Here is an 18,825-nt window from a genome sequence, read left to right on the forward strand (position 1 = left end):
GAGAGGGGGCAAGCCGTGGCCAGGGGATGCATGCTTGCCTTGGCCAACGAGGGGAATCCATTTGCTCAGGTGTTCGTCTCTCGGGCTTTCGCCAGCAGGCCGGTACTGGGGAGCTACCCGGACATGCAGTTCAACGAGCTCGCGTATTTTGTGAGCCTGGCCAGCACCGGGTATGGCGTCTCACAGGCTCTCGCGCCACTCTACTCCGTGCTCTTGAACGACAATGAGAAGAAGCTGCTCGCTCGGCACTCGGAGGAGCTTCCCAAGCAGCTCCGGAAGCTGGCCAAGCGGAGCGCGGAGAGTGGCAACAAACTGGGGCGATCTCTGTGGGGCTTACACGCATACCTGGACTTCATCGAGGCCGACGAGTGCCTACTGTCTGGAGCTCTGTGCTGCCTTTGCAACAAGATGGACCACGCGGAGATGTGGTTCCAGAGAGCGGGCAAGGACATGGGCTTGGCTTTCTTCAACTTGGTGAATGAGACCGACCCCTACGCAAAAGCCTCGTGGCTCACTTGCATGGACTAGTGCTGCGAGTTCGAGACCGCAAACAGCGTCTGGATTGAGCTGGTTCGCCACAAGGTGGTCCAGGACAAGCTCTCCTTCTCTCTCCTTGCCGCGGGGCTGGATGAGGCGGACGTTCTGAATTCCATCGATTTCACAAGGCTGCGATCGATCGAGCTGGTGCTGGAGGCGAGCCGCTACATGCCCAGCCCGGCCGCGGACGAGCTCATGCAGCGTTTCTGTAAGAGGTACGTGGAAAGCGTTGACGGGCTTCGGTTCTTGGCCGGACTGTACAGGCGTCGAGGCAAGCTCGAGGCTGCCATGGAATGCTACGTCGCGGCGGCAAAGTACGAGGGCGGAAGCGATGCTATGGTTGACATCAGTGTCATGTTTCTCGAGGGTGGCGACGTCGTCAAGGCCGAGGTGTGGGGAAGGAAAGCCGAGCTTGCGGCTGAGATGCTTGTGAGTGGAATGCTGGCGCTCCAAGAGCAGGATGTGCACCAGGCGTTGGAATGCTTCAAGGTGGCGGCCGATGCCGACGATCCGAGAGCAATGTGGCTCATCGGGGAGATTATGCGGTCCGAGGAATGGCTCGGCAAGGCAGCTCGATTTGGCTTCTGCCACGCGTTTGATTCGCTGGGGGAGATGAAGAAGTACACAAAGGATGTGGATGGCTTCTGGGAGTGTAAGAGACTCAAGGAAGAGTACTGCAAGACGAGCTGGAGGTTTACAAGGAGGGATGCTTTCTCAGATTCCAGGATTGTGGCTACATTTCAAAAGTGGAGAATAAACCTGTGATTTTTGGTCAAGAAACTATGTTGGGAGGTTCATAAGCCAGTTGGGAAAAAAAACTTATCACCTCCTTTAATGAGTGTATTTTTTGTTTTCGCTTTACTAAGACATATAAATACAAAAGATTCTGTAGTAGAGCAGCTTGAAAACTATTATGTATTATTTTCTTATTATGCTTATTTTTCTCTCAAGAGTATATCCTTTTACTATTGATGCTGGTGATTTAGATATCTTAGATCGAGATACAACTCATGCAATTTTAAATGCCATCAGTGCTATGATTGCACATATTCCTAATGGTTTAATTCCAAGGGGCCAAAGACAAGATGGTACTCTTGATATACTGCATAGTGATGGAACAAAAATGATAATTGCTACTACTTGGGTTTACAGTCTTCTTTTGCACGGTGTGCTGTAAATGCTGGAGAGGGCACAGAACAAGGATCTGTTATTAGGGGTGAGTTAGGTACACTTTTAACAGATGCTTATGATGATATTATGGAGTTTGGTGCTTCATATCTCACTGTAATTGCTGAACATGCTTTTCAATATATGATTAGAAACTATTGTTCACAAAGACCTCAACTTAAAACTAACATAAGGACAAGGAAATGTAATTTTTTCCAAGTATATTAATAGGTGGATATTTAAACATGCCACATCAATATCTATCAGAGACACATTTCTTAATTTCCTTCAACTGTAAAGCACATATATATTTAAACATTTTTTGTGAGCTGATACTATATAGTAAAAATAGGATATTATGGTCAGTAAAAACATTAAAAAAATGATTTAATTGCGTCTTAAGATTGCAAGAGGATGGAAATTTAGTATTGTATTCTGGTAATAAAACAAATTGTAGAAAACTTTATTGTTACATTAATAAGCATTTGGTTATGGAAGATAATTGTAATTTAGTTTTATATGTAAATTATCAAAAACAATTTAGTACTAATCCAATATCATATATTTAGTCGAAGACTGGGATATTTTGTGAATATTTATAATATAAATATTTTTCAAACTCTAATAAAACCTTTGAGCAGTGACAGTTTTAATAGCTCAATTTCTTTGGGTTATTATATATTTCTGTTTTAAATTAATTACTCAAAATTATGTTATTTTCTATAACTATTAGTCCAATTTGGGCTTTACCAACTCCTCATATAATTTCATTGGAAGTTGATAAAACTTTCTATTATTTAATTCTGTAGGAAGAGAAATATAATCTTTATATTTAGTACTAGTCAATTTATGATATAAAATAAAGCTGAAAGAAACTTTGCACAGATAATCTGATTTTGGTATCAACTTTGCTAGCTCCAGTGGCCATGACTAGTGATCCCAAAACCCTATGTGTGTTGATCATATCTAATTTGTACCGAGATATCACATCTGGACCTTTTGTGCATTCTTAGCTCATGGGATTTGTGGAATGCAAAAACCCCTCTAACATTGAGACAAATGCAATGGAGATGGTAGTGGACATGGTGGAAGTGTAAAAGATTTAGCCACCTGTGACTGTTGCTTATAACTTCTCACCAAAAATTTAAATATACTTTATATTCAAAAATTAAACCTTAGTTACAAAGAAAATGAATAGAAGCAGTCATTAGGGGAGGATGGCTCAGAGGAACTTGAGTTGGAGAAACCTGGATTGAAGGAACACATCTACTTAATTAACCAAAACCTCATGGATTTCTTTCCAAATATAAAGATGTTTTCTTTAATCAAGAATGGAAGTTCGCGGATAGAATACAATTAGATACCATACTAGTCTTAATCATAAACATTTTTAATCGCCTAGCTACAGGTTAGTAGTTAACACTCGTAAGTACCTAATTGCATCACGACTTCCATATGTTTTCTACTTATCTTTTAGCAGAATATTAAATTTCACTTTTAGCAATACTAATAAAAAAATTATTATTATTATTCATTTAACCTTTAAAAACATATAAATATTAATAGATTTAGAAGGTATGCAAATATTCACATATTTCTTATCACTTTGTAGTATATTTTGCCATCATTACTTACAAAAACTTAACCTAAAATCCCTATTCCCAATATTTGAACACATATCATGCACATGCATGGTTCCCAGGTTGCTATGGGATTGCTAGTAGCAGAAGTTAACGTGAGCACTATGTGTGAACTTGGCTCTGGTTAGGTATTTAGGATTTTTATAGACCCATTCCTAAATTATTTTGGATTAACTTGAAGTTTGACTAGATTCACTATAAAAGTAAGGTTTATACTAGTTTTTATTTATTCAGTAAGACTCCATCCATCTCTTGCTTATAGTTTCTATAAGTATAACAAACTCAAGGAAGAGTACTATAAGATGAGCCAAATTTACATGAAGGGATGCTGTCTTAGGAGATTTCGCACCCACCATTAAATGAATATGTTTAATGGTAATCATTCACACCACCACACTATTATATTAGATTTTGTAAATTCTAATTTAATAGTTAAATTTAATGGTAATATCTTTACACCAGAAATTAACATTAAAGTAAGCAAATGCTACCATTAGCATTTCTTTAGCATTTTTTGCTAAAATTCCTTTTGTAACATTAGGATTAAAATATCCATAAATATTCCATAGGGCTTTCACTTGGGTTTATTTGGGTGGTGTTGCTGTTTACAAGCAGCAGTGATGCCCATGTAGCAGTGAGGCATGGTGCTGGCAAGCATACCATGGAAGAGGTGAGGTAAGAGATCAATATGACATAAGTCCAAAATATCATCATATACATTTTCTAAAGGACCACCTGACTCAAAAAAAAATCCTTATTCTCTGCTCCCTTCAACATTTACAGCACACTATGCAAAAGAAATTTCAGTTAGATTATAAACCAAAGAAATTATCATTCTTGTTCCATCACCACTTGGTCTATCAATAGTACTATCTTGTTATTGGCCCCTTCGAATTAAGCCATTAAGAATAACTACAGTCATACCACTAATAACACTTAAAATTGCACAACTTACATCCTCATATAAGATTTCTAAATCTCTAGTATCAAAGTACTCTTAAAAGTAAAATATGTATAATAAGAAAATAAAACATTTGTAGTTTGAACTGCTCAGAAAATCAATTTGTACTTAAAATTAAAAGCTTGTTAATCTTTGTTTTTTCTTTTCATTAGAGTTTCAATGTTCACAAGTTTAAGGTCCTGCCAACCCCCAGTGCAAAATTTTCGACCATGCAATTCCAGATTTCAGTGGTTCCTTGCAGCTGGGAAGACACTAAGGAGGATCTTCCACTTCTGAAATGCAGCCACAATCCTTAGAATCTAAGAGGAACCATTAACTTTAAATTAGAGGATTTTAACCTAATTTAAAATTTTAATGTTATTCTTAATAGCATTAGTCATAGCTAATTTAATTATGCTTTGTTCACACTAGCCATTAAATTAAACCTAACATGCTCAAATTCTTGCCAGAAACACTCTCCTCACAACTCATTGGTGATGATAGTAATAGCAGTGGCACTATCTAGTTCAAGTGCCTGCATTTTGTTCTTTTCCACTGAGATCCTATATAACTATAGAATGTGCTAGAAATGCTAATTATATAACATTTGGATTAGAGGGCATAGGGATTTCATTTTTTTTTAATTCCAAATTCTTCACTCTTCATTAGATTTGCATTTGTTTTTTGTTAGATCCAGCTTTTCTAGCTTTTTTTGTGCTTAGATCTAGTTGGAGGCTGTGATATACTTAACAACTAATATAAGAACTTCAATCCTAAAATGTAAGAAGTCTTGAAGTTTAAATTTCAAAATGTCAATATTAAATCAAAGTGTATATGAGATTTGTGTGAAACATTTATGAAAGTGAAACAAAATTCACAATTAACCTTGCTGGTGATGCTGATTTACGTCACAGGAAGACAGAACTCCAACAAGGACTTCTATTTAGAAACGTTGCCACTTCTCACTTTGAGAACAATAACAACGAACTTTCTGAACATCCGAACTCTATATATGTGTGTAAATTCTTGGTGTTTGTGATTCCTGCATCGGCTAGCTTTCCGGAATTTGTCAAAGATCTTGACTTGTGTCCTACCCGCTTCCGTGTAAGCTCGGCCTTCTCGAGCTCTCCAACAAATGAGGTCGCCAGCTATAAGATGTAACATTGCTAAAGGTTACGTGTTTGATTTATTTCATGGCAAATAACTGTATACGTGTTGTTTGTAGTGTAAGAAAAATATAAAGCTGACAGAGGCACCATGAGGCTGTTGTTTAATGTTTTGTTCGACTTGGTTGCTTTGCGAACACATTGATCAGTCAAAGGTCTGTGGAACCCCACGTCGTGCAAAGCTGGAGCATCGCTCTTTTTCTTGCTTGCATTGCAATGGCGGTGAGATTCTGCATTCCACTCGAGCTCTGCGACAAGGAAAACTCTGCGTTCATGCATAAGTCATGATGGATCGAACGAACTAAAGACAGAACAATAAACAAACTGGCTTCCGGGGATGATTTCTGTTGAGAGGAGCCCATCGACACGAGGATGATCTCCTGGACGTACTGCTGCTCTGGATATCTCTCTAATCGATTCGAGAGATCCATTTTGAGATCGTCGCGAGCGAACGCTCTCCAAGCATGAGTGCTTTTGGGAGGCTTCGCTTGCAATTTCATTTAGGTTGTGGGGCCACAGTGTGGACAGGGATGAGATCGCGACATCTCTTTCGTCCGCAAGTGCCCCAAGAGCCACATTTCTCTGATGGATATTCTCGGCTGAAACACATTGCGTAGTACGAATTAAAACCGAGCTTTTAAATTGTCGTTGTTTATGTTCTTCTAGAGAATGAACTTCTAAGCCGTGATTGGAATTGATTGAAGCCCAGCAAACCTTTGTAACACTTGATCTCATTAGAAGCAGGACAAGAGCATTACATGCCTCTCATGCTTGTACTGTTTAAAATCTTGTGTGCAGGTGCTTGTTTTGTCTGCAGGCCTCCATGTGCCTGGTCTCTCTCGCTCCAGAACCTTTTATTGTTTTCTGAGCCCAGTTAAATCTAGAGCATCCATCCATCCATCCGTGTCCAGATGGATTGTAGATCAAACCGTTGTGCGACGGGACACCACACCACCTTCTGGACGCTACCCAGGAACTGGTAGAATCGAATTGAAACTTCTTAATGGCACGAAGATTCGTGCGTCTGTTGAGGATATCAAGCTCGCTTCAAAGACATGCAGCGCTGTAGCTTGGGGTTCAAGTTCAAGCAGGGCAGACGGTGAAATCTTGCCTTGCATTTCATCCAAAGTTTAACCAAACCAAACAATCTCTTATCACACATCTATGAAACGTACATGCATCGCTGAGAAAAGGTGCCCATGCACGTACGACACTCACCAAACAGGCCAGAGAGAAAAAGCAAAGCTTGATCAGAAGAAGGAGAAGGAGAAGAAGAAGTTCGTCTACTCCCCTCAGTGCAGTTCGTACAGCAGTGTCTGCAGTGCGGTGCGGTGCAGGGCAGCCACGATCAAATTTCACGTCAGTCCGTTTTCAACACTGGCTGGCCTGGCTGGACGAGCGTTTTCTCCCTCATTTAACTCTGACCACGAGAATTTACCGGCCCTGTGCTGGGATTCAACTGACAGTTTTTAACCTCACAAAGATGTGGTGAGTTCAGACATTGACACGGGAGATGCGGCAGCCGGCAACAGGAAACACACGACTCCTCTGTGAAACATGAATTCATGGGTTAAACCGCACATAATTTACAAGAACTAGAATTCATTCACCAGCTGCAGTTATTGCGACCAAGGTCGTGAACATGTCACCGGTTTACGTTTTTGTTTACTTGCTGCTGCTGCTGCTGCTGCTTCTGCTGCTGCTGCTGCTTCTGCTGCTGCCCCATCCGGTCCAGGCTCACATCATGCTTGGCAAAGTAACTGCAACCCCTCACCTCAGCCCATTCAATTTCCGGGGTTGGTCACAACTAACTTTCTCTTCTTCCGAGCTGGAAGAAAGCAGGAAAAAAACATAAGAAAAGAAAAGTCCCTGTTGCTAACACACAAATTAGAGCTGGCTTAGCAGGATAATCAGAGAAACAAAAACAGTAGACACTTTGGACATGCTGAATTGGAGCGCACCCAGCGCAAAAGCAGGGCCTATGGACATGTCTCACAAAATTGCAAAGTAAAGCAAAGCTTTTGTCCGTGCCACAAAACATCAAAAGCAAGACAACAAAACGCATCTTGAACGGGAGCATATTCCACAGCCCCTAAAGATGGGGATTACTAAAGTCTCGAGGGAGCAATAGCCAGTAAGCAATGCTGGTCCAGCAATGCCAGCTGTGAGATAACAGGAACCAAGAAGAAAATTCCCCAACTACAACATCACAAAGAAAGAAAAAATGGCCATGCACTGAAAGAGGCAGTATAAGACCCTATTCGCTTTGCTCACTCTCTCACTTGTGAAATTCGTCTGCTCCATCCTCTCCTCTCTCCCTCCATTGAGGAAGGGAAAAGGGAAAGGACCTTGGCAGACCATCCACAGCTCCCCAGCTCTTAGTTCCAGGCTGATAAGAGCGCCGAATCTTTTCCATCTCCGGACACGCCTTCTCACACGCAGCAGAGGCAGTAAGACTCGATTCCACTTTCTTTACTCCGCGATCTACTCCCTCCCTGCTCTGCATTGCCTGCTTTTGGTCTGCCAAGTGCAAGATTTCGCGTTTGCTCTGCTTTCCTGGCATTCAACACTAGAATCCCTCTTTTGTTTTTCTCAGGTGGCCTTTTGTCTTGATCGCAGGTGGAACCATTCCAAGCATTCTAGGATTGAATTCCAGGGGACTAGCTGAGGGCTCGATTCTGTCAGAATGGCAGCCAGGAGTGGAGGCACTCGGCTCCACTGGCTCGCGGTGATTCAATTCGTGGCTTTGGTGGCAACCGTGGGCAATGCTGCAACGCCCGCACTAGCAGAAGCTGAAGGAGGCGCTGAAACCAAGACTTACACTTACAGCTCTCCACCACCGCCATCACCGGTTTACGAGTACAAGTCTCCCCCTCCGCCGGTCTATGAGTACAAATCGCCGCCCCCCCCTCCGCCGGTTTACAAGTACAAATCGCCGCCACCTCCTCCGCCTTACTACTACAAATCTCCGCCTCCGCCTCCTCCCTACAAGTATGAATCGCCGCCTCCGCCTCCCTACAAGTACGAGTCGCCGCCTCCACCACCGTACTACTACAAATCACCTCCGCCGCCCCCATACAAGTATGAATCGCCGCCGCCACCACCATACAAGTATGAATCGCCGCCGCCACCACCATACAAGTATGAATCGCCTCCTCCACCACCATATAAGTACGAATCGCCACCGCCACCACCATACAAGTACGAGTCGCCTCCTCCACCTCCGTACAAGTATGAATCGCCTCCTCCCCCACCATACTACTACAAATCACCACCACCACCTCCTTACAAGTATGAATCTCCCCCTCCACCTCCATATTACTACAAATCTCCACCCCCGCCACCACCTTACTACTACAAATCACCACCACCACCTTCTCCTGTCTACAAATATAAATCTCCACCACCACCACCTTACAAGTACGAATCTCCTCCTCCACCTCCATACTATTACAAGTCTCCACCACCACCGCCGTATTACTACAAGTCTCCACCACCACCACCTCCAGTTTACAAATACAAATCTCCTCCTCCGCCACCATATTACTACAAATCACCACCTCCTCCATCACCAGTATATTACTACAAATCTCCTCCTCCACCAGCGTATTACTACAAATCTCCCCCACCGCCTGTCTACTATTACAAATCCCCGCCACCTCCAGCTTACCACTACCAATCGCCACCCCCACCAAGTTACAAGCTGGTAGTGGTCACGGGCAAGGTCTATTGCAACAGATGCTGGAACACCACAAGCAGATACCTTCAGGCATCACCACATGGGTCTGCTAGGTACATTCTCAATTGCATTGTATTCGATATTGTTCTCCTCACTCATTTCCTCTTGATACTGTGTGCAATAATGCAGGTGGCAAAGTGAAGATCACATGTGGCGAATCTTACTACTACGGCTACACCAACAAGCATGGAATCTTTAGAATTGAGCTCCCGCACCAATCCTGGGAAGAAGCAAGCAGCTGCAAGGCCAAGATTATCAAGAGCAGCTACATCAAGTCGTCATGCAATGTCATCACGGACTACAGGTCTGGTGCAACAGGGGCCAAGCTCAAGTTCAAATCGAAAACAGAGAAGGAGCTCGTCTTGACAGCCGGTCCTTTCATCTATGCAACTCCAGAGCCATCGTCAGTCTGCTTCTACACATCACCTCCCTATGAGTACAAGTCACCTCCGCCACCAACACCGGTCTACCATTACGCCTCTCCGCCACCTCCGGTCTACTACTACAAATCGCCACCTCCTCCTTCACCGGTTTACTACTACAAATCCCCTCCTCCTCCTTCGCCGGTCTACTATTACAAATCCCCGCCTCCACCACCATACTATTACAAGTCCCCACCTCCACCTCCGCCTAAGTATTACTACAAGTCGCCCCCACCACCGTCTCCATACTATTACAAATCCCCGCCCCCTCCACCGTACTATTACAAATCCCCACCACCACCTCCCTACAAATACGAATCGCCGCCGCCTCCTCCTTACAAATACGAGTCCCCACCTCCACCACCTTACTATTACAAGTCCCCACCACCACCTCCATACAAATATGAATCCCCGCCACCTCCAGTCTACAAATATGAGTCTCCGCCACCCCCAGTTTACAAATACAAGTCGCCACCACCACCATACAAGTACGAGTCACCACCACCACCTCCATACAAGTATGAATCCCCGCCACCTCCACCTTATTACTACAAGTCCCCTCCACCACCACCATACAAGTACGAGTCGCCACCACCTCCTCCGTACAAGTATGAATCTCCACCACCACCAGTTTACAAATACAAGTCACCTCCGCCGCCACCTTATTACTACAAATCCCCACCGCCACCTCCATACAAGTACGAGTCTCCACCTCCTCCTCCGTACAAGTATGAATCTCCACCACCACCACCTTATTACTACAAATCCCCCCCGCCACCTCCATACAAGTACGAGTCACCGCCTCCTCCTCCGTACAAGTATGAATCTCCACCACCGCCAGTTTACAAATACAAGTCACCCCCGCCACCACCTTATTACTACAAATCCCCGCCACCACCTCCATACAAGTACGAGTCTCCACCTCCTCCTCCGTACAAGTATGAATCTCCACCACCACCTCCTTATTACTACAAATCCCCGCCGCCACCTCCCTACAAGTATGAATCCCCGCCACCACCTCCCTACAAATACGAGTCACCTCCACCACCACCTTACTATTACAAATCTCCTCCACCGCCTCCATACAAGTATGAGTCGCCACCACCACCAGTCTACAAATACGAGTCTCCGCCACCCCCAGTTTACAAATACAAGTCGCCCCCTCCACCTTATTACTACAAGTCTCCGCCACCCCCGCCATACAAATATGAATCCCCACCTCCACCTCCCTACAAGTATGAATCGCCTCCTCCTCCACCTTACTACTACAAGTCCCCTCCACCACCTCCCTACAAATATGAATCCCCGCCACCACCTCCCTATAAATACGAGTCACCACCACCACCACCTTACTATTACAAATCTCCTCCACCGCCTCCATACAAGTATGAGTCGCCACCACCACCTCCCTACAAATACGAGTCACCACCACCACCACCTTACAAGTATGAATCCCCACCTCCACCTCCGTACAAGTATGAATCACCTCCACCGCCTCCATACAAGTATGAATCCCCTCCTCCACCTCCCTACAAATACGAGTCACCACCCCCACCACCTTATTACTACAAATCGCCTCCGCCACCGGAGTATCAATCACCTCCTTACGTGTATAAATCTCCACCTCCACCCTCGTACTAGGAGCTAAGGAGCATTTGATTTTCAGGTGAGAAATCTATAGAACCACAGTTCCTAGTTTTAACAAGTTTTCAAATTCATCAGGTTGTAAGAAGAGGACGTCGAAGTAGATACGGATGTGTAGATTGGGATCTCGTTGGCTTTGAGTAGCAATTTGTTTCCACCATCGAAGTCTTCTCTCCGCAATCTTCTCAAGGCGCTCACAAAGCGCTCAGGGGCAGTTTTGAAGTGCAGCGGGACCCCTGCAAAATAAGCACAGGCTTGTTGAGGAAGTTTGAGAGCTTTTGTTGGTTGCCAATAAACACAGGGAATTAGCGCATATGTGCGCCCTCCTGGCTTCCAGTTGTGAACGATTCTGAAGTAAATAATTTGATTCTGCGACTAGAAAGCATGCTGGACCATTCTGGAAGTGTCTCCAGGACTGCCAAAAGGCTAAATCCAAGATTTTCAAAAGGATCCGTCTTTCTTCTAAGAAGATCGATCTTCTTAGAAGATCTTGACGTCGCAAGCAAGACCTGAGATCAAGGTTCACAATGTAGGAGTCGATTGCGGGCATTGAATGAACGAAAGGAAATCCTGGCCAGTCTCTCCTTTTCTAGCTCGACACCCGGCAATCCAGAAGAAAAGGCTGCTCGATCGTATTTTCCATACGAGGACTTTTATGCCGCATTGATCGTTGCTGCTCACCACTTTGACAATGAAAGGTTTGAAACTCAAGACTAGTTCCTGTGTAGAAAATGCCAAAAGAAAATCCACATCATAGAAATGTAAAAAATGCCAAAAGAAAACCACATCATAGAAATGAGCTCGTGGCCAAAAGAAATGGAGATGAGGGGCATCGATCCCCTTACCTATCGCATGCGAAGCGATCGCTCTACCATCTGAGCTACATCCCCGTTTGATCTTACCAGCCGCTGATACCAGGCATATTCTCCGATCGCCGACTTCCTTGCAGGTTCCAATGGGCGGAAAAGAACACTTCTCGAGGGAGACATGGAAGCCTGGAATCGCAAAGGAGAGGGTAGGGTTCCTTGCTTTTTTCGCCCACCAGGTAGCTATCTCTAATTCTGCCAAGGATGCCTAGAAGAAAGCTTGTGGAGATCGATGTCACGTCGGATACGGTGTGCCCCTGGTGCTACATCGGGAAGAAGAACTTGGAGCGGGCAATCGAGGCCTCGGCAGACGAATACGACTTCGAGGTAACTGGTTGGATTCATTCCTCCTCTCGAGTCTTAGAACGCTTCGATCCAATCACGCAGGTTCGATGGCGTCCCTACTTGCTGAATCCCAGCGCCCCCGTCGAGGGTGTTGATAAGCTTGCTTATTACAAGTCCAAGTTTGGAGAAGGTCGATTTTCTTCTATCGTGGGCCGATTGAGCAAGGTTTTTTTTACTGTGATGATCTAGCAAATGCTTATTAGTAAGTCTAAGATGATAAATTGGTTCTCAGGTGTTTGAGGATGTTGGACTCGAAATCAACTTTGGCGGCCTCACGTAAAGATCATCACGCTTTAATCTTTGTGTGTGTGTTAACTTTGTGGGATTTCCACAGGGGAAACACTCTGGACAGCCACAGGCTTATCGAACTGGCTGGACGTCAAGGCTATGACAAGCAGAACGCGCTTGTCGAGGAGCTCTTCCTCAACTATTTGACTCAAGAGAAATACATCGGTGACAGGTTTCTCTTCTTCTCCCTCGGCGAAGATTTGTGAGATCTCGGTTGAGCTGACATGGTCTCGTTTGATCAGGCAAGTTCTGGTGGATGCCGCGGACAAAGTTGGAGTCACGGGGGCCAGCGAGTTTCTCGCTGATCCTAATGCCGGCCTCAAGGAGGTTTGTTTGTTTCTTTTATCTCCAAGGCTTCAGCGTCGCGATGTTCTACTGTTGCGCAGGTCCTGGAACAACTCAAAAAATATGGCACTGGAGTGAATGGTGTCCCGCATTTTCTAGTAAGCACAACTCTAAACTTTGATGGTGATCACTAAACTTTCGTCGTCCTCTACAGGTGAATGGCAAGTATCAACTCTCTGGCGCCCAGCCACCCAGCTCCTTTATCGAAGTTTTCAAGAAGAGCTAGCTAGACTTATGGTCTCTTTACATCTTCTAGTGTGAAAGAATCTCTCTCTCTCTCTCTCTCTCTCCCTCTCCAGACTTATGGAAGCCAGCGAGTGCCTGGCACTGCTCGATCGTTGCAAGACACTGTCCGTGGCCAAGGACATCCATTCCCGCATCCAAGGAAACGTCCACAGCTCCGCGGCCATCGCCAACAAGCTGATCGAGGTCTACGGCCGGTGTGGGAGCATCGACGATGCACGCAGGGTGTTCGATGCCACCAATGCCAAAGACGCGGTTTCGTGGGTCGCGATGCTCTCTGTCTACACTCGCAACGGGCATCCAGAAGACGCCAAGCGCATGTTTGAGAACATGCCAGATCGATCTCCAGCGTCCTGGAATGTCATGTTGCTTGTCTACGTCCAAGCTGGGAATCTACAAGCTGCAAGGCAACTGTTTGAAGAGATGCCGGAACAGACTCTAGTGTCCTGGAACACTATGCTCTCTGCATATGCCAAAGCCGGGCATCTTGACACAGCGAAAGAGTTGTTTGATGCAATGCCGCATCACAACATCATCTCTTTCTCAGCTATCCTTCCCGCGTTTGTGGAGAATGGGCTCCTTGACGATGCCAGGATCTTGTTCGATTCCATGCAAGAGAGCAACCTCGTGTGCTGGAACACTCTCCTGTCGGCCTACACGCGGCACGGGCACCTCCAGGAAGCGGCTCTCCTCTTCGCCGACATGCCGGCACGGGACATTGTCTCCTACACCGCACTCTTGTCGGCTCTCTCGCAGCACAGCCGGCTAGAATATTCTAAGATCCTCTTCGAGGAGATGCCAGAGAGAAGCATCGTGTCGTGGACCGCGATGCTGACTGCATATGCCCAAAACGGGTGTCTGGCGGAAGCGAAGGAGATATTCGACAAGATGCCGGAGCGTGACTTTGTGTCATGTACTGCTATTCTTGCGGCGTACAGCGAAGCCGGGATGGTTGACAGGGCAAGGTTTTGTTTCGATCGGATGCCAGAGCGAAACATGGTTACTTGGACTACCATGCTTGCTGCATATGCCCAGCGTGGGCTTGTTGACGCCGTCGCCAAGTTGTTCCAGAAAATGCCCCAGAGTGATCTCATAGCTTGCAACACCATGGTGAGCGCATACGGTCAAAGCGGGCGGCTGGACGAGGCTGTACAGGTGTTTGAAGTGATGCCGGTGCGAAGCCTGGTGACATGGAATGCTATGCTAGCTGCTTATGCCCAAAACTGTCATCTTGAGAGCGCAAAGAAGGTATTTGATTCAATGCCTATGAAGGATCTCGTTGCCTGGACGGAAATGCTCGTAGCTTATGCCCACGCTGGTCATTTGGAAGAAGCTAAGTGTGTCTTTGACAAAATGGCACAGAGGGATGTGGTTTCCTGGAATGTAATGGTTACTGCGTTTGGCCAAAACGGCTACCTGGTTGAGGCCCAGCGGTTGTTTGAATCCATGCCATTTCACAGTGTGATGTCTTGGAACTCCATTCTGGTTGCAAACAGCCAATTTGGTGGATTGCAGGGCTCGAGATTAGTTTTTGATGAGATGCCATGCCGTGATACTGCTTCCTGGAGTGCATTGCTCTTCGCTTATGCCCAACATGGACTTGACCAGAAATGCAAGTTTCTATTCGATAGAATGCCAGAGAAGTCTGTTGTCTCATGGAACTCCATGTTAGCCGCATACACATACAGTGGTAACTCTGTAGCAGCGATGGAGCTGTTTAGTCTCATGAAGATGAATGAATTGCCTAACGAGACATCTTTTCATCTGGTTTTAATCGTGTGCAGCCGCAGAAGAAGCGCATCTGAAGGGAGGAGACAATTCCTTTCAATGTACGCGGACTTTGGGATATATCAAGGAAAACAGCATTTTCACCTCGTCCTCGATCACTGGACCGAAGCCAAGGATGGATTTCCATCTGAGCCAAGCAATGCAGCTCTGGCGAAGAACCAGGTGACAGAAAACTTTCATAGTTGACATACTCTTTTCAAGGCATTTGACAGGAGAATGTATGGCAACCGGTTTTGCTCATCGACTCCGACGGCATTCCTTGCAGCAGCCGCTCCCTGCTGCGTGTCACCATGGATATCACACGCAGAGAGGAGAGTGGCCCAATTCTTGAGCTCTGGAACGTATGGCATGCTCTCGATCAGCCCTTTAGCCTCGTCAAGCTGCCCAGCTCGAGCAAGAAGATCGACAATGCAGCGGAAATGGCTGGCTCGGGCATCCAAGCCGTAATCCAGGTCCATGAACACGAAGTGCCGCCATGCCAAACCGAAGAATCCCTCGTGTCCCAAGGCCGAGATGAGACTGAGCAGTGTGATCTCGTTGGGATCCCAGCCGTCCAGCTTCATCAACTGGAAGAGCTCAAGAACACACCTCACGCGCTTCAAACTCCGCTCCCTGCGTCGCTGCTGCTCCTGCGGCCGACTGGAATCCTCTCGTCGCGTGTAGACCTGCAGCATCATGTTCCATGCCACCACCGTGCGCTCCGGCATCATTCGAAAGAGCTTCCTGGCCTCAGTGTGATGCCCGCTTCGAGAATACGCAGTTATCATGGATGACCATGAAATGCTGTCTTTTACGTGCATGCTATCAAAAACTTTCCTTGAAACGTCTAAGAATCCCGCTTGGATGTAAGCGAAGTTCATAGCGTTACACGCTGCCAGACTTTGACACGGCATTTCTACAAATAAACTCCTGGCTTCCTCTACATGCCCGACTTGGGCATATGCCGCCAGCATGGTAGTCCACGTCACTTGGTCACGGACGGGCATGGAGTCAAAGATGTCTCGGGCTTGTTCCACGTGTCCGTGGTCGCAGTAGCCTGCCACCAGGGACGTCCACGTCACTATATCCCTGGCGGGCATGCTGTCAAACAGCGTCATGGCAGCTCCAAGGTGGTTGTTCTTCGCGTAGCCTTCAACCATTGCATTGCAAGCAATGCCATTCCACACGGGCATTCGATCAAACAGCGCCTTGGCATCATCTAGCTTGCTGCTTCTCAACAGAATTACTAGCATTGTAGTGAAAGACACCTCGTCCCTCTCTGGCATCATTTCGAAAAACTCAATCGCTTCATTCAGCCTCCTGTCGCCATCGCCATCTTGCGAATGTGCCGCAAGCATGCTGTTCCAGGCTATTAGATCCTGCTCTGGCATCTCACTAAAGATCTGCTTCGCAATGTCGAAATGCCCACTTGCGGCATTTGCTGTGATAATGGCATTCCATGCGACGGTACCATGTTCGGGCATTTTCTCAAAAGTATCCCTTGCCTTTGAAATCTCTTTGTTTAGTGTGTAGCCTTGCAGCATTGCGTTGTACGTTATTTCATTCCGAACAGGCATTGAATCAAACAGAAGTTTTGCGTTTTCCAGATCCTCGCCTTTGGCATATGCTAAAACCATGGCAGTCCATGATACAACATCCCTCTCCGGCATGTCCTTAAACAGCGTGCTTGCTTGATCAAAGTTTCCAATGTCAGCATACGCGGCTATAATAGTATTCCAAGAAACAAGATCTCTTTGAGGCATCGAATCAAACATAGACCTCGCTTGTCCCAAATGCCCATTCTGGGCAAGTGCAGACATCATGATGTTCCAGGAGAAAACGTTGGGCTTGTAAAGTTGGTGAAACACCAGCCATGCTTGCTCGAGCTGCCCACACCTTCCATACATGTCTACCAAAAGATTTCCGAGGTATCTGTTTGATCTGTGCTCGCTAGCATTGATCTGTGCGTGAACACATCGTCCTCGGTCGAGGTCCTTGGAATTGCCGCATGATCTGACAAGGGACCCAAACCTCGCGAGCTCCTCGATGGATTGCATTGTTTCTCTCGAGCGCGTGGGCGATAGCGATTCATCCAAGAATGGTGGATGCCTCTCGCAATCTCTTGTGCCATATACTAAGATATGATTGTGTCAAATGCTTGCGAGGCAAGAGCGCATCGAGCACTATGCATCGCTCATCCGATCTTGCCAAGATACACGCCAGGGGAGACAACTCCACGAGCGCGTCCTGGGCAGCGAGTTTCGGAGGAACAGATACTTGGGCAATTTGTTGGTAGAGATGTATGGCAAATGCGGGGATGTAGAGAGCGCAAGGCAGGCGTTCCGAGAGGTCTATGAGCCCAACACAATCTCGTGGAATATAATGATCGCGGCGCTCTCCGATAACGGCTACGTTGAGGACGCTCGTGCCGTGTTTGATCAAACGCCTTACAAAGATGGTGTCTCCTGGAACACCATTCTTGCAGCATATGCCCAAGCGGGGCATATTGTAGAGGCGCGTAAAATCTTTGAGGAAATGCCAGCGAAAGACGAGGCATCCTTTACCGCTTTGATTTCGGCTCTTGGGAGGATTGGAGAGGTGAGGGCTGCCAAGACCATCTTTGATGGCATGCCGGTGTGGAACACCATGTCGTGGAACACCATGCTCCAGGTATTTTCGACGAATTCTTATGTAGAAGAAGCGGAGAAGATGTTTGAAACGCTGCTGGAGAAGAATGTTGTGTCGTGGACTGCTATGATCGCCGCGTGTGGTGAGCAAGGAAACCCGGAGAAAGCCAGGGGATACTTTGACACGATGCCTCTCTTTGATCTTGTAGCTTGGTGTAGCATTGTCACCGCATATGCCCAAAATGCGCATGCTGGAGAGGCCAAGTTTTTGTTCGACATGATGCCTGAGCACAACCTGGTCGTCTTTAATGTCATGGTTCTGGCTTACGCACAAAACGGAAACTTTGATGAAGCACGCAGCATGTTTGAGCAAATGCCGTTCCGGGACTCAGTCTCTTGGACTGCCATGGGAACGGCATATGCGCAAAATGGGCATCTCCAAGAAGCATGGAAAGTGTTTGAGGTCATGCCGGAGAAGAACTTGGTATCTTGGAACGCTATGATACAAGCCGTCTCGCAAATCGGAAGGCTGGATGCGATGGCCGAGCTGGGATACTCTCGGCTGCTCAACGATCGTAATAGAAACCAATGGAGGACTCTGAGAGACAAGAGCGTAGCGGAGGCTCTTGGCCACCTCTATCTCATGCTTCTCGATGGCTGGGAGCCAAACGAGGTGACATACTTGAGCTTGGTTTCCGCTTGCGGTCACGCAGGGATGCTGAAAGACGCATTGTCCCACTTCAAGGCAATGACTTTCGACCACCGCCTGCGTCCTCAAGCCGGCCACTTCAGGTCCATTCTGGATCTCCTGAGCCGCGCAGGGAGACTGGCCGAGGCCAAGGATCTCATCCAAAACATGCCGTTTGTCCCGGAGACTCCTGCGTGGGCGACGCTACTTTCGGCTTGTGGAACACAAGGTGACTCGAGACAGGAAAGTTCTAGCGTTGCACAGAGTGTGCTCGAGATGAGGTCCGGGAGCTGTGGATCCTACGTTCTCATCTCCAATCTATACTCCGCAAAGAAGTACGCAAGACAGTGAATCGCTCTCTGGCGAAGCGACGAACTTAGAGAGCCAAAGTTGCATCTCTT

At 46.5% G+C, this 18,825-nt stretch overlaps 5 protein-coding genes and 1 non-coding gene across 6 annotated transcripts; 4 read left to right on the plus strand and 2 right to left on the minus strand.

Moving 5' to 3' along the window:
* Nucleotides 1–7,665: 7,665 nt before the first annotated feature.
* LOC9638430 (extensin-2) lies at nucleotides 7,666–11,650 on the plus strand. Its single transcript, XM_024667343.1, has 4 exons — nucleotides 7,666–7,900; nucleotides 8,070–9,256; nucleotides 9,319–11,277; nucleotides 11,334–11,650. Exons 2-3 carry the CDS (start codon nucleotides 8,137–8,139, stop codon nucleotides 11,250–11,252), a joined length of 3,054 nt encoding a protein of 1,017 aa, XP_024523111.1. The 5' UTR covers nucleotides 7,666–7,900; nucleotides 8,070–8,136; the 3' UTR covers nucleotides 11,253–11,277; nucleotides 11,334–11,650.
* A 422-nt stretch (nucleotides 11,651–12,072) lies between these two features.
* TRNAA-CGC lies at nucleotides 12,073–12,145 on the minus strand. The gene has a single exon. It is a non-coding gene; the product is annotated as a tRNA-Ala (tRNA).
* Nucleotides 12,146–12,224: 79 nt separating this feature from the next.
* Nucleotides 12,225–13,426, plus strand: LOC9638431 (uncharacterized protein YwbO). Its single transcript, XM_002993668.2, has 7 exons — nucleotides 12,225–12,448; nucleotides 12,509–12,631; nucleotides 12,699–12,742; nucleotides 12,801–12,926; nucleotides 12,997–13,081; nucleotides 13,141–13,197; nucleotides 13,254–13,426. The coding sequence occupies exons 1-7, from the start codon at nucleotides 12,326–12,328 to the stop codon at nucleotides 13,323–13,325; spliced, it is 630 nt and encodes a 209-aa protein (XP_002993714.1). The 5' UTR covers nucleotides 12,225–12,325; the 3' UTR covers nucleotides 13,326–13,426.
* Nucleotides 13,403–15,296, plus strand: LOC112343599 (pentatricopeptide repeat-containing protein At4g02750-like). The gene is made up of 2 exons (XM_024667344.1): nucleotides 13,403–15,032; nucleotides 15,127–15,296. The coding sequence occupies exons 1-2, from the start codon at nucleotides 13,403–13,405 to the stop codon at nucleotides 15,294–15,296; spliced, it is 1,800 nt and encodes a 599-aa protein (XP_024523112.1).
* Nucleotides 15,297–15,306: 10 nt separating this feature from the next.
* Nucleotides 15,307–17,166, minus strand: LOC112343600 (pentatricopeptide repeat-containing protein At4g02750-like). Its single transcript, XM_024667345.1, has 2 exons — nucleotides 17,023–17,166; nucleotides 15,307–16,911 (listed from the first exon to the last, which is right to left on the minus strand). The coding sequence occupies exons 1-2, from the start codon at nucleotides 17,164–17,166 to the stop codon at nucleotides 15,307–15,309; spliced, it is 1,749 nt and encodes a 582-aa protein (XP_024523113.1).
* A 97-nt stretch (nucleotides 17,167–17,263) lies between these two features.
* Nucleotides 17,264–18,775, plus strand: LOC9638432 (pentatricopeptide repeat-containing protein At4g02750). The gene has a single exon (XM_024667346.1). The coding sequence runs from the start codon at nucleotides 17,264–17,266 to the stop codon at nucleotides 18,773–18,775; it is 1,512 nt and encodes a 503-aa protein (XP_024523114.1).
* Nucleotides 18,776–18,825: the final 50 nt, after the last annotated feature.

Source organism: Selaginella moellendorffii, unplaced genomic scaffold, assembly GCF_000143415.4.
Source record: "Selaginella moellendorffii unplaced genomic scaffold, v1.0 SELMOscaffold_169, whole genome shotgun sequence".
Taxonomy (NCBI): Eukaryota; Viridiplantae; Streptophyta; class Lycopodiopsida; order Selaginellales; family Selaginellaceae; genus Selaginella; species Selaginella moellendorffii.

Coding starts and splice junctions, on each gene's coding strand:
- LOC9638430 (XM_024667343.1), top strand. CDS start 8,137: ATGGCAGCCAGGAGTGGAGGCACTCGGCTCCACTGGCTCGCGGTGATT. Junction 9,257..9,318: donor TGCTAGGTACATTCTCAATT/GCATTGTATTCG, acceptor GCAATAATGCAG/GTGGCAAAGTGAAGATCACA.
- LOC9638431 (XM_002993668.2), top strand. CDS start 12,326: ATGCCTAGAAGAAAGCTTGTGGAGATCGATGTCACGTCGGATACGGTG. Junction 12,927..12,996: donor GAGAAATACATCGGTGACAG/GTTTCTCTTCTT, acceptor TCGTTTGATCAG/GCAAGTTCTGGTGGATGCCG. Junction 13,082..13,140: donor CTAATGCCGGCCTCAAGGAG/GTTTGTTTGTTT, acceptor ACTGTTGCGCAG/GTCCTGGAACAACTCAAAAA.
- LOC112343599 (XM_024667344.1), top strand. CDS start 13,403: ATGGAAGCCAGCGAGTGCCTGGCACTGCTCGATCGTTGCAAGACACTG. Junction 15,033..15,126: donor AGCCGCATACACATACAGTG/GTAACTCTGTAG, acceptor AATCGTGTGCAG/CCGCAGAAGAAGCGCATCTG.
- LOC112343600 (XM_024667345.1), bottom strand. CDS start 17,166: ATGCAATCCATCGAGGAGCTCGCGAGGTTTGGGTCCCTTGTCAGATCA. Junction 16,912..17,022: donor GATACCTCGGAAATCTTTTG/GTAGACATGTAT, acceptor GCACTTGCCCAG/AATGGGCATTTGGGACAAGC.
- LOC9638432 (XM_024667346.1), top strand. CDS start 17,264: ATGCTTGCGAGGCAAGAGCGCATCGAGCACTATGCATCGCTCATCCGA.